At 42.8% G+C, this 12,864-nt stretch overlaps 1 protein-coding gene across 1 annotated transcript in view; it reads right to left on the reverse strand.

The window, feature by feature from the left end:
• Window positions 1-3,418: 3,418 nt before the first annotated feature.
• SHISA9 (shisa family member 9) overlaps window positions 3,419-12,864 on the reverse strand; it is a 241,896-nt gene continuing 232,450 nt past the window's right edge. Inside the window, exon 4 of the mRNA XM_083412550.1 lies at window positions 3,419-4,375. Coding sequence (XP_083268676.1) covers window positions 4,017-4,375 — 359 coding nt within the window. The 3' untranslated portion in view covers window positions 3,419-4,016. The remainder of the gene's footprint in view (window positions 4,376-12,864) is intronic.

Raw genomic sequence — 12,864 nt, forward strand, 5'->3', positions numbered from 1 at the left:
TGAGCATCACTGCCTCCTGTGGGAGCAAGTTCCTCAGTTTAACTATGTGCTGCATGAAGAAATACCGTATTTTTTTCGTGTATAAGACGCCCCCTATTTTGGGGGACTAAAATTTAAGAAAATGGGGGGAGATGGCACAAAGTTGTTGAGGGCTTTTTTTGGGGGGGGGGAATTGCTCAAGGTTGTTGAGCTTTTTTAGAGGGAATTGCTGAAAATCGCTAACCCACACGCTAGCAGAAGCTGCCAATCGCCCGCCCAATGGCCGCAGTGACAGCCAATCAACACCAGCCCTTCACGCAGCCCAATAGCCTCTGACAGCCACGGCAGCAACCAATCACACCCCCACCCTATGCGCTATCCATGTATAAGACGACACCCACTTTTTAGCATACTTTAACGCCCCCTCCCCAAAACCCCCTAGTCTTATACACAGAAAAGTACGGTACTTTCTTTCATCAGTCCTGAATCTTCCAGCATTCAGCTTCCTTGGAGATCCACAAATTCTAGTGTTATGAGAGAGGAGAAATACTTTTCTCTACCTACTTTCTCCATGCCATACATACTTTTATAAACTTCTGCCATGTCACTCAGCCTTCCTCTTAACTACAGCATCTCAAATGTTGAAACCTTTCTCCATCTCCTTGATTATTTTCATTGCCCTTTTCAGAGCTTTATTTCCAACTCAATATCTTCTCCATTGTGAATACCTGTGAGAATTATCATAACCTTCTACAAACTCTGTGTAGGCTGGTCCATTAGGGCCCACCAGCTTCAGTCTGCCTTCAACCAGCCAGCCAACCAGCCAGCCAGCCAACCAGCCAACCAGCCAACCAACCAACCAACCCCTTGCCTCTCTTCTTACGTTACAGACAGTCCAAGAGCACAGCCTACCAGCGTCCTCCTCCTTAGCCTTAATGTTGTCCATCTATGACTCAACAGGGAACAAAGCGAGAATTAATTGGCTCTGACTGGCTCTGGCGCCATCTGCTGTTGGTCTTCCTGCATTCCACCCTACCAGTCCCAATGAGCAACTGCCACTACTGCACAAACCTACACCCAAGATTTATAGAACATGGAGGGGCACAATCCAGACCTTGTCCAGGAAAATCAATTTTAAGCCTAGGGAAATCAATTTTAAACACACATGAGCTGGGGTGTGCTCTGAGTTATCATTTGTGGTGCACTACCATGCATAATGGGGGTGGGGGAGAATACATTCAAAACACAACAGAGGTTATCGATATCATTCAGGCAGGAAAACAAAGGGCAGGCACCCTTGCTATACTGTTTTAGATGCCTTGCTAAATGCTCCCTTTTTTATTTCGACAAGCCTATCCAGATATATAATTCAGTATTTGTTTTTAACTTCTGCTGGCTTTATCTGTGTAGCATTGATAATTATTTTATATTGTTATAAATAAATAAAATAAGAAATACTTGTTTTCATCACTTGTTTTATGTACATTGCTTATAGACTGGTTTTTTTTTAATTAAACGGTATATCAATTCTTCTAAATAAATATTCATAAATCAAAGTATGGTTGTACTTCTGCTGGCTCATAAATTGAACTTAAGCGCAATGGAGAACAAAACCCTCCACATTTGTGGAGTGGAGTGTCTAGGAGTGCAATCCTATATTTTCTTTTAATGGGGAGTAAGCTCCATTGAATTAAATGAGACCAGCATTGGGCTGTGGGGCTCCTTCTGTACTATACTTTTAAAGCAATATACCACTTTAAACAGTCATGGTTTCCCCTCAAAAATCCTGGGAATGATGGTTTGTTGAGGATGCTGAGAGTTGTTAGGAGACCCTTGAGCTCCACCTTGGAGCTTGTTGTTCTACCTTGAGCTCCTTGGAGAAAAGTTAGAATATAAATGTGATGATAAATGCAATAAACAAATTAAGGTGTTCGGTGTCAGGGATCTCAGCAGCACTGCACTTTGCAGTGTGCCCGGCCACCTTACAATGAAATATATATATATGACAGAAGGAGGCCCAGGGCTCAGGCCACCTCACAGGGCCGCCCCTAACAATGCTTGTACCAGTCTCCCAGCATCACGAAAACACCTCCCTCTCCTTCCCTATCGCTTATGGGCCACAGGTGTGCAGATGCAATGAGCAAGTATGGGACATGTATGAAGGAAAGGAAGGAAAAACAAACCATTAGAAGGGAGGCAAACCATTAGCATCAGTGGGCCCTGCCAAGGCATTTGGGCCCCAACAGCTACGTGAGCAAGCCGGACTCTGTCACCATCCCTGATGAGATTGAGTTTTGCTTTCTCCGGAGAGTGGCGGAGTTTAGTGCACAGTGATTGTAAAAATCTTATGTTTTCAGTTCATTGGCTCCCAAGCGTGCAGACACAACTCTTGCATGCTTGTTCAACCTCAGCCTTGATCCAAATGTCCTTTATCATCCCAGGAGTAGCATGCCTCACATTTAGATGGGTATATTAGCATGAACAAATGCATATCAATAATGAGAAACTAATAAAAATATATTTTTTGTTCTTTTTTTTTACATGCAGGCTTCCTTTATGGGAAATGGTAGCATGTGACACTCCCTTTAAAACATATGGACCTTTTAAAAGGGATTAACCATATGGGGGAAAGAGAGAGAGAAAGGCTGAAAAGAAGTTAACGAAGGAACATTGGCATAAATGCAAAGATGGAATGAAAGGCTGAAAGCCAAGGATAGCCAACGTGATGTTCTCCAGATGATGATGGACCACAGCTCCCATCATCTCTGAATATCCCCCATGCTGGGCTGAGGCTGATAAGAACTGAAGTTCAGCAACTATGAGAAGATACCCCATTAGTAATCTTCATACTGGGGAGATTTGAGGCAGGGAGAGATTGTTTCAATAGGCGAAGAGGCAGGCCAGGAGAGCAACTTCTGGCCTGGCAAAAACACGACACATCAGTAAAACATGTTCTCTCTTGGCAGCAAAATGGACGGAAGGACACCTGATTGGTTGAGTCCCACACATGAGGAAAGAATCGTAAGTTGGTACAGGTTTCACTTTAAAAACAAGACGATCATTAAACGTTAGCAATACAGTAAAGGCACCACCCACGCTTATTTATCTTCAGTCCAAAGTAACAGGAAACGGAGGAGAGGGAATCAGGGTAAGAAAAATTTGGAACTGGCTGAAGAGCAACTGGCTTTATTCATTGCCCATAGATAGGGCAGCTTAGACTGGGGTGACGAATCCCCACCAACATCCTGCTGCTTCTGGCCCTACCCCCACCCCCTGAAAAGTCCTGAAAAATGTAAGACATAAAAGTGGGGGCTAAAATCATCTCTCGTGTGAGCTTTCCACTTCCTAGAAAGTCTCCATATGCTTGTCACTGTAACAGTCTTCACAGGTTTCGCGTGAGTCTTTTCTTATGTTTTGTATGTATATAGATATTTTTTGCTTGCTTGCTTGCTTCTTTAGTGACGGTACAAAAAGAAAAGAAAAGGAAACACTAAAACGTAAGGATTTCTACCCAGGCGTTTGCTCTTTGTTTCAGCTTCCCCTTCTTCTCCACAGATCTTAAAATTTGTACAAAAAGAAAGCCCCGAACTTCACAATGTCCCTCCCACCCTGATGTATCATTTTGCGTTGATGCCCATCTAGCCCAAGGCAGGGACGTTGCAGAAAAAGTTCTTAAGCTGATGGATGGTGTCTCTAGATTGTGCTACTTCTCATCATGGATTTGAATTTGGAGTAGAAAGAAAGAAAGAAAGAAAGAAAGAAAGAAAGAAAGAAAGGTTCAGTCCCAAGGGGTTGGTTTCCAGTGTAAAATACAAATGGAGTTCAAACAACCTTCGGTGTATATTGCTATATAGCGCTAACCCAATCTTCGGCTCATAGCTGGCTACCTTAACCAGGAACTGCCGCCTCCCCTCCACCAGGAATGTCCACCTCTCCTTGTTCCGAGCTTCTGATCTTATCTCTTCCAGTTGTGTTTGTGTTTTTTCCCCTTGTTGTTGTTTTTAATTAAAAAAAAAAGAGTAAGAAGAAAGCTGGTCTCAAACAGTCACTTCTGTCTTGCTGTTGGTGATGAAGTATGGCTGTGTGGGTAAGTAATGCTGACTCCGCGTCGTGAGTGGATCACTCCCCGCCGGATCACCTGCGAGGTTCCTCCCTTTGGTTGCATAGGCATGCCTTCGGAGGGACTGGTCGCTAGGGTCCCAGGTTTTGTACGCTAAAGGGTGCATGTGTGGCTTGGAGGCTTTCGACTTCTGCCCGTTGTGTTTCATGGTGCCGCCCTCGAGGATGTGTGGGCGGTCGTCCTCCATATGCACCGGGTGGAGGGGCAGGTTCCCCTTTGCAGCGAACTCCGAGAGATGGCGCCGTTTGGAGTAGAAGTCGTCATTGACCTTGTCAGCTGGTTAAAGGAAAACGAAAGGGAAAGCAACGTCAGCTAAGAGTCAGCAGGAAAAACCCAACAACCTTTGAAATACCATACTGGCCCAAATATAAGCCGTACCCACAAATAAGCCGCACCTTTAAAATTCAAGGGGGGGGGAATACCCAAATATAAGCCGCTCCCTTATAATTCCGCAGGCACTCATACCCGTAAATGGCAAATGTAGAAGAAAACCCTACAGCGATATCGTAAAAGCCAATTTTTGTAAGGTCGCAAATTTAAGCCGTACTTTTTACGGTCAGAATTTTTTGGGGAGAGAAAAGTGTGGCTTATATTCGGGCCAATACGGTAAAACATGCATTCGACAGGCAACACTGTATAAAAAGACTATGACGTTGGTTAAAAATAAGATACGCTTCCAGATGGGAATAGCTCTGTCTTTATAAATAGCGCTTATCAAAATAAAAATACAGTGATTTTTCCCTTACAGAAGGGATGAGGAAACTGTGGTCTTCCAGACAGTGGTGGTGGACTCCACTGCCCACCAGCCCCAACTGGCATGGCCAATAGCCAGGGGTGCTGGGAATTGTAGTTCCACAAGATCTAGAAGGCCACAGGTTCCCTATCCTTGCCTTAAAGAGATCTGTAAAATCTTAGCACAGCAGACATTGCTTTCTTTCGCGGTGCTCCAACAATTCATACAGTCCTACAAGTCTTCCTGGGGCTCTAATCTATTTAATGGATGCTCGTTTTCTGAATTTTGTCCTGGCATTTGTTTTATTTTTTATTAGGTTTTAAAACATAATGATTTTCAGTATAATGAACAATTACATAGCATAATTATGATTATTTATGATTTCACATATGTCATGGGTGATTTGTACACATGGATGTTTATTTGTAAACAAGAAGAAGACACAAAAGTGAAAGATTATATATCATAGCTCCTACCTGACAGAAGGAAAAACAACGGATAACCACAAGTTCTACTATAAAAAAAACAGTGGGATGTATCCAATGCTAGCCCTACTCAGAGTAGACTCTTTGAAGCTAATGGACATGATTAACTTAAGTTCATTAAATTCAATGAATCTGAGTGGAACTTAGATGAAGACCACCCTTAATTTCAATTTTCTACAGGTTCTGATGTTTATTACAGCCTTTGATGGCAGGTATTAATTTTCAATATTGTTTCTATAAGAAGTAAATATATATATATATGCCATGCTTCATAAAAGTTGCTTGGTGTCCCTACATCTCTTCGCAAACCCACTTCATGCATTAGTATTTTGGCTATCACCTACAGATACTTGTGCATCATAAATCCAATTAGGTACAGATTTTTCAGTTCAGCTGCCAAAATAGGAAAGAGAAGTAAATATGAAAAATTAGACTCTTCCAAAAAGGTTATTTTTAATCTTGCTTCTCAATTAATAATAATAAAAAGTATAATAATGTGGCTTTTATTGTTTTTTATATTTTACAATTCCCCTCTTGGGAAGGATAAACTGGAGAGGCATATTATAATAACTACAATATTAAGGTAAGCTTTTCTCCATGTGTTCATGTTGTCAAATGTCCTGAGGTTCACCCAGATGGGATGGCCTTTTGGGTGGTGGCTCCCTTGCTATAGTATGCTTTTCTGTTCCCTCTGTCTGTCTGTCTGTCTGTCTCTCTCTCTCTCTCTTATATTGGTCTTTTAGTCCCTGCGGTTTGGCTGGCTGGCGCTTGTTTTAGCTCCTCTGCTTACTGATTGTTGTTCGTACCTGTGATTTACCTTGTATTTCATTACGTTATTCTTTCTGCACTTGGGTTTCATTCCTGGTTATTTTTTTTAAAGGTTTAAGATAACCTTTGTTAAGAGACCAGAAACCATTTTTATTAGGCATTTCAGGTCAAGACATGCAAAAAGAGAAGAAGAAACTCTTCATATATGCTACAACTGCAGCTAGGATATTGCCATAGCTGTCAACGTTTTCCTTTTTTTAAGGGAAATTCCCTTATTCCAAATAGGATTCCTCGCAAGAAAAGGGAAAAGTTGACAGCTATGGATATTGCTAGTCCCAAAATGGAAAAGTGATGAAACACCAGCCAAAGAACAGTGGCAACTAAAATTGATGGAATATGCTGAAATGGCGAAACTAACTGAAAGACTTAGAGACAACGACAATACAGACTTTTAAAAAGACTGGAGATCATTTATGAAGTACTTACAAAAACAATGTAAAAACAATACAGTGGTACCTCGGGTTAAGAACTTAATTCATTCTGGAAGTCCGTTCTTAACCTGAAACTGTTCTTAACCTGAAGCACCACTTTAGCTAATGGGGCCTCCTGCTGCCGCTGCGCGATATCTGTTCTCACCCTGAAGCAAAGTTCTTAACCCGAGGTACTATTTCTGGGTTAGTGGAGTCTGTAACCTGAAGCGGCTTTAACCCTAGGTACCACCTTAACAGCAAATAAATAAATAAGCAAGTATTTAGACAAACTCTGGATTGTAGGTATCATCTTCAAAGAGGCTTCCCCCCCAGTCATAGAGAGATGGGTTCTATGTGCATAAGACCATAAGATGAGGCTGCTAGATCAAACCAGTGGCCTTTCTGGTCTAGCCTCCAGTTCTTACAGTGACTGGCCAGATGCTTGACAAGAGCACAACAGCAAGACTGGGGGGAAATCTTGCCTCCGGTGAATCAGCAGTGTTTGGAATCTGAGTTGGACTCAAGAAATACGGCATTACTCTAAGAGGCCCCCTGCTGCAATATGTGTGGGGATCATCTAAAATATGGGTGGGGTGGGAAATATGTGTCCCTTCAGATTTAGTTGTGTTCTAATTCCCATCACCTCTGAAGACTGGTTGGGACTAATGGAACTTGGATCGCAAGAACAACTGGAGGACCACAGCATCCCCCAGCCCAACCGACGTTCTTTTCCCCTTGAGAGTTAATGTATTTTCATTTGGGAAAAATATGCATGTTCAGTCAATTAATCAAATAAACCCACTCTGGTTCCAGTTTGGGATTTCTCATGTTTGGGATATTTAGCTGCTAAGACAGATTATACAATGATTGCAATGAAAAGATGTTTGCAGTTTCCAAATTGTTCTACATTCTTGTTGCAAACACATGCCAGATCACACATTGTTCCCCATTCAAAAACAGCAGCTACAACAGACTGGGCTCTTTCACCTAGTTTGCTATTCGGAAAGCCAAAGTCCTTGGCTCTTATGAATGGGCCCTTTTCAAAGATCTGCCTATTGTGTTTCATTTCCCACTTTTGAAAGGGAGCCATTCTACTGAAAGAAGAATGGAATCGTTGACTGCTAGGACGCACAAATCTGTCAATTTCACTTTCAATCTTTCTTTCATTCTTCTGACCTGAAGTCCAGTTCACTCTGTTCCTACTTCAGTTTCTGGTTTTTAAAATAAATTTTAAAATGTATCAGCATTTTAAAGTGCAGCCTTTTCCCTAATACACACATTTTGTGTGTGTCGTTTTCCCTATACATAGAGACTTTTTATGCAAGCAGCTTCCCCCAATATACTGCATTTTCCATTTGAAATTTTCACTCACATGAATTTTTATGCACATCATTTATTGCACTGCAAATTTGGAGTTGTGCTAATTCAAAGGGTTGGCTTGCATATTGTTTCTGGAAGTGCAGATTGGGTTGATTTGTATTAAAGTGCAAAAATGATCTGAATTCCTCCTCTACCTCTGACTGATTGTCATGCTGGTTATACAGAACCTTCAGCACTGGAGCCAGTATATTATGGACAGGGAACCGGTGACCTGCCAGATGTTCTTGGACTGCAACTCCCATCTCCCCTGAACATTGGCCATGCTGAACATATGTAGAGCCCTGCTGGATCAAGCCAATGGCCCATCTGGTCCAGCATTCCGTTTTCGCAATATATGAAGTTTAGTATGCTTATGTCTGGGAATTAATTTTGATGGAAAAGTTAACAGAAAGGATACGTGAAAGAAAACAACATAACTTTTACACAACGTGGTCCTCCTTTATTACATATGCATCAAAGAAAGAACATGCATTTAAATCACCTAAGACACATGGGAGCATGTGGAATGATATTTTTTAAACCAGCAACTGTAGAAATAATTTTTTGTTTGATTATATTACTAATGTAGGGACACGGGTGGTGCTGTGGGTTAAACCACAGAGCCTAGGGCTTGCCGATCAGAAGGTCGGTGGTTCGAATCCCCGCGACAGGGTGAGCTCCCATTGCTTGGTCCCAGCTCCTGCCAACCTAGCAATTCGAAAGCACGTCAAAGTGCAAGTAGATAAATAGGTACCGCTCTGGCAGGAAGGTAAACGGCGTTTCCGTGTGCTGCTCTGGTTCACCAGAAGAGGCTTAGTCTTGCTGGCCACATGACCCGGAAGCTGTACGCCGGCTCCCTCGACCAAGAAAGCGAGATGAGCGCTGCAACCCCAGAGTCGTCCGCGACTGGACCTAATGGTCAGGGATCCCTTTACCTTTATTACTAATGTAATTACCTGGAAGTAGTTGGGGCTGGGTTTTTTTTTTTGCGGGGGGTTAGGGGAAAACTGTATTTGATTGCTTGTATTTGAGTATATGTTGTTCTCATATTCAACTAATAAAATATTTAAAAATATATATATTTGTGATGGATAGGATATGGTTCAGATTCTGAGAATGAATGGGTAACAACGGCACTTCCTGCTACACTAAGGTATCATTTCTGGAAAGGGCTTGTAATTCAAGTCATATAATGACTTGTGGGCTTGCAGACATGAGTTTAAAATGTAGCATGAGGAATCAGCTCTTAAAATACTGTCCATCTGCAGATAAGCAAGACTCCAGGAGTACTTAAGTGCTCCAAAATTCTCCAGTTGGGACTTAGCCCATGGTGAATTTCATGGGCAATTATTGCCATGTGAGTTGCTAGGCTTGCATCAAGGACATTAGGTGTTGAACAGCTGCGTGCTCAGAGTTTCTTTTTGGTGCCATAATATGTTCCCTTCCTTAAAGAGATGCTTTTCCTCCTCCAGGTGAATTTAAATTGCTTTTGAAGGAGTCCATGTTGTAAAATTACGCTCTACACGCCTTACCTGTCTCCATCTGTCTCCTTCTTAATTGGCGCCTGAGTGCTTTATATAACATGCAGGTGTAGTTAAAGGGATGTCTTCTCTTTTTAATTAAAACATGGAATGTAGATAACGGCCTGTTCCAATTTCCAAACAGGATCTGAGATCGCATCTTATAGGGCTCTTGTCAGCCTTCATTGCTGCCTCCTTTTGGAGATCTGGAACCTATCAGTGAGGCATTTTCTGTCTGCTAAAGCTTTTAAGTTTGGCCAAGCAACACAGACATGGGGTGTGGGGTGTGTGTGGAACTGACCCCCAATGAAAAGGAGATGAGCTCCTTTCAAGGGAAGGCTGAGGAGCATTTCTGCATTCAAGAGCTGTAGCCCTATACAAACGTCCTCCCCCCCAATATAATATATTAGTTGTAGCCATTCTGATTTTTATTTTTTTTAATAATAGTGAAGAATATATACTGGTAGAAGTAAATCAATCTCACTATGTCATTTTCACGAGTTTCTGAATTTTTAAGCACATTTCCCCCATTAGAGTACACATGCCTTGGTTGGAATGCAAAAGTGCATTCCAACCAAAAAAATTGAATTTGAAATTTGAAGTGCAAATTTCAAAGGTGAGCTCATACCTGCCAACTGCCGTGAAAATACTGGCATTGTCACAAAAACCCTGAAGCCATCACAGCTTCTCACTTTTTCATACACAGCCCCAAGTTCCCAGAGAGCCTTTCCTTCAGTACAACATTTCAACATGTTACTGGATCCATGCATCCCTCTAAGTTCAGACCCATTTCCCCTTCCACTCAATATGGCACCACTTCCTGTTTCTATGAGAACAAGATCCGGGTCACTTGAATGCCCCCGAGAAAGTTTTTCACTGTTTCCCCACTACTCAGTTGATTGGTCTCCCATAAAGAAGTGGTGAGTGGGGAACCAAAGTGGGTGGGGCCTGTTTGCGAGGCCACTGCTATGGCTGCGAGGGGTGCTGAGGGGTCATGGGCACTGAACCTGTGGCTTTCTGTATGCAAATTATAGGCTCTGCCACTGAACTACAATCCTCCCCCATTAGTATTCCTGTTCACCACTGGGAAAGTAAAACTGCTTTACTAGTACAGTGGTGCCCCGCAAGACGAATGCCTCGCAAGACGGAAAACCCGCTAGACGAAAGGGTTTTCTGTTTTTCAATACGCTTCGCAGGACGAATTTCTCTATGGGCTTGCTTCGCAAGACAAAAATGTCTTGCGATTCTTGCGATTTTTTTTCGCTCCCCACCCCCTTTTTCTAAGGCACTAAGCTGCTAATAGCCTTTTAGCAGCTAATCCGCTAATCCCTTAAGCCTTTAATAGCCGCTAATAGCCGCTAAACCGCTAATAGCGCTAATCCGCTAATAGGGTTGCTTCGCAAGATGAAAAAACCGCTAGACGAAGAGACTCTCAGAATGGATTCTTTTCATCTTGCGAGGCACCACTGTATTTTATGGATTTGCATTACAGTCATACCTCAGGTTACAGACGCTTCAGGTTGCGTGTTTTCGGGTTGCGCACAGTGCTGAACCCGGAAGTACTGGAATGGGTTAATTCCGGGTTTCGGTGCTTGCACATGCGCAGAAGCGCTAAATCATGCTTTGCGCACGCACAGAAGCACCACATCACGACCTGCGCATGCGCAGATGCGGCGCTGTGGGTTGTGAATGTGCCTCCTGCACGGATCATGTTCGCAACCCGAGCGTCCACTGTACTAGTATTTTATGGATTTTTGCATTTTAATTAATCATTTTTTAAATGTCATGCTTACATTTATGTTTTTTGTTTCTGTAGTACCTTCAAGAGCCTGTCTGGGCTCAGTTCTAGAAGTACAAAGGGCAAAAAATGGCAAAAAATGTTCAGTACGTTAACCGAAAAAACTGCTTTTTGCTTTTTTTTGGCAAGAGACAAAATCAGGAGCTTGGTCAGGCAGCTCCTCGTTGTTGTTGTTTAGTCGTTCAGTCGTGTCCGACTCTTCGTGACCCCATGGACCAGAGCACGCCAGGCACTTCTGTCTTCCACTGCCACCCGCAGTTTGGTCAGATTCATGTTTGTAGCTTCGAGAACACTGTCTAACCATCTCATCCTCTGCCGTCCCCTTCTCCTTGTGCCCTCCATCTTTCCCAACATCAGGGTCTTTTCCAGTGAGTCTTCTCTTCTCATGAGGTGGCCAAAGTATTGGAGCCTCAGCTTCACGATCTGTCCTTCCAGTGAGCACTCAGGGCTGATTTCCTTAAGAATGGATGCGTTTGATCTTCTTGCAGTCCATGGGACTCTCAAGAGTCTCCTCCAGCACCATAATTCAAAAGCGTCAATTCTTCGGCGATCAGCCTTCTTTATGGTCCAGCTCTCACTTCCATACATCACTACTGGGAAAACCATAGCTTTTACTATACGGACCTTTGTTGGCAAGGTGATGTCTCTACTTTTTAGAATGCTATCTAGGTTTGCCATTGCTTTCCTCCCTAGAAGCAGGCGTCTCTTAATTTCGTGGCTGCTGTCACCATCTGCAGTGATCATGGAACCCAAGAAAGTAAAATCTCTCACTGCCTCCATTTCCTCCCCTTCTATTTGCCAGGAGGTGATGGGACCAGTGGCCATGATCTTCGTTTTTTTGATGTTGAGCTTCAGACCATATTTTGTGCTCTCCTCTTTCACCCTCAATAAAAGGTTTTTTAATTCCTCCTCACTTTCTGCCATCAAGGTTGTGTCATCTGCATATCTGAGGTTGTTGATATTTCTTCCAGCAATCTTAATTCCGGCTAGGGATTCATCCAGCCCAGCCTTTCGCATGATGAATTCTGCATATAAGTTAAATAAGCAGGGAGACAAAATACAGCCTTGTCGTACTCCTTTCCCAATTTTGAACCAATCAGTTGTTCCATATCCAGTTCTAACTGTAGCTTCTTGTCCCACATAGAGATTTCTCAGGAGACAGATGAGGTGATCAGGCACTCCCATTTCTTTAAGAACTTGCCATAGTTTGCTATGATCGACACAGTCAAAGGCTTTTGCATAGTCAATGAAGCAGAAGTAGATGTCTTTCTGGAACTCTCTAGCTTTCTCCATAATCCAGCGCATGTTTGCAATTTGGTCTCTGGTTCCCCTGCCTCTTCTAAATCCAGCTTGCACTTCTGGGAGTTCTCGGTCCACATACTGCTTGAGCCTTCCTTGAAGAATTTTAAGCATAACCTTGCTAGCGTGTGAAATGAGTGCAATTGTGCGGTAGTTGGAGCATTCTTTAGCACTGCCCTTCTTTGGGATTGGGATGTAGACTGACCTTCTCCAATCTTCTGGCCACTGCTGAGTTTTCCAAACTTGCTGGCATACTGAGTGTAGCACCTTCACAGCATCATCTTTTAAAATTTTAAATAGTTCAGCTGGAATACCATCACTTCCACTGGCCTT

The sequence above is a fragment of the Podarcis tiliguerta genome (assembly GCF_965153285.1).
Source record: "Podarcis tiliguerta genome assembly, chromosome: 14".
Lineage (NCBI taxonomy): Eukaryota > Metazoa > Chordata > Lepidosauria > Squamata > Lacertidae > Podarcis > Podarcis tiliguerta.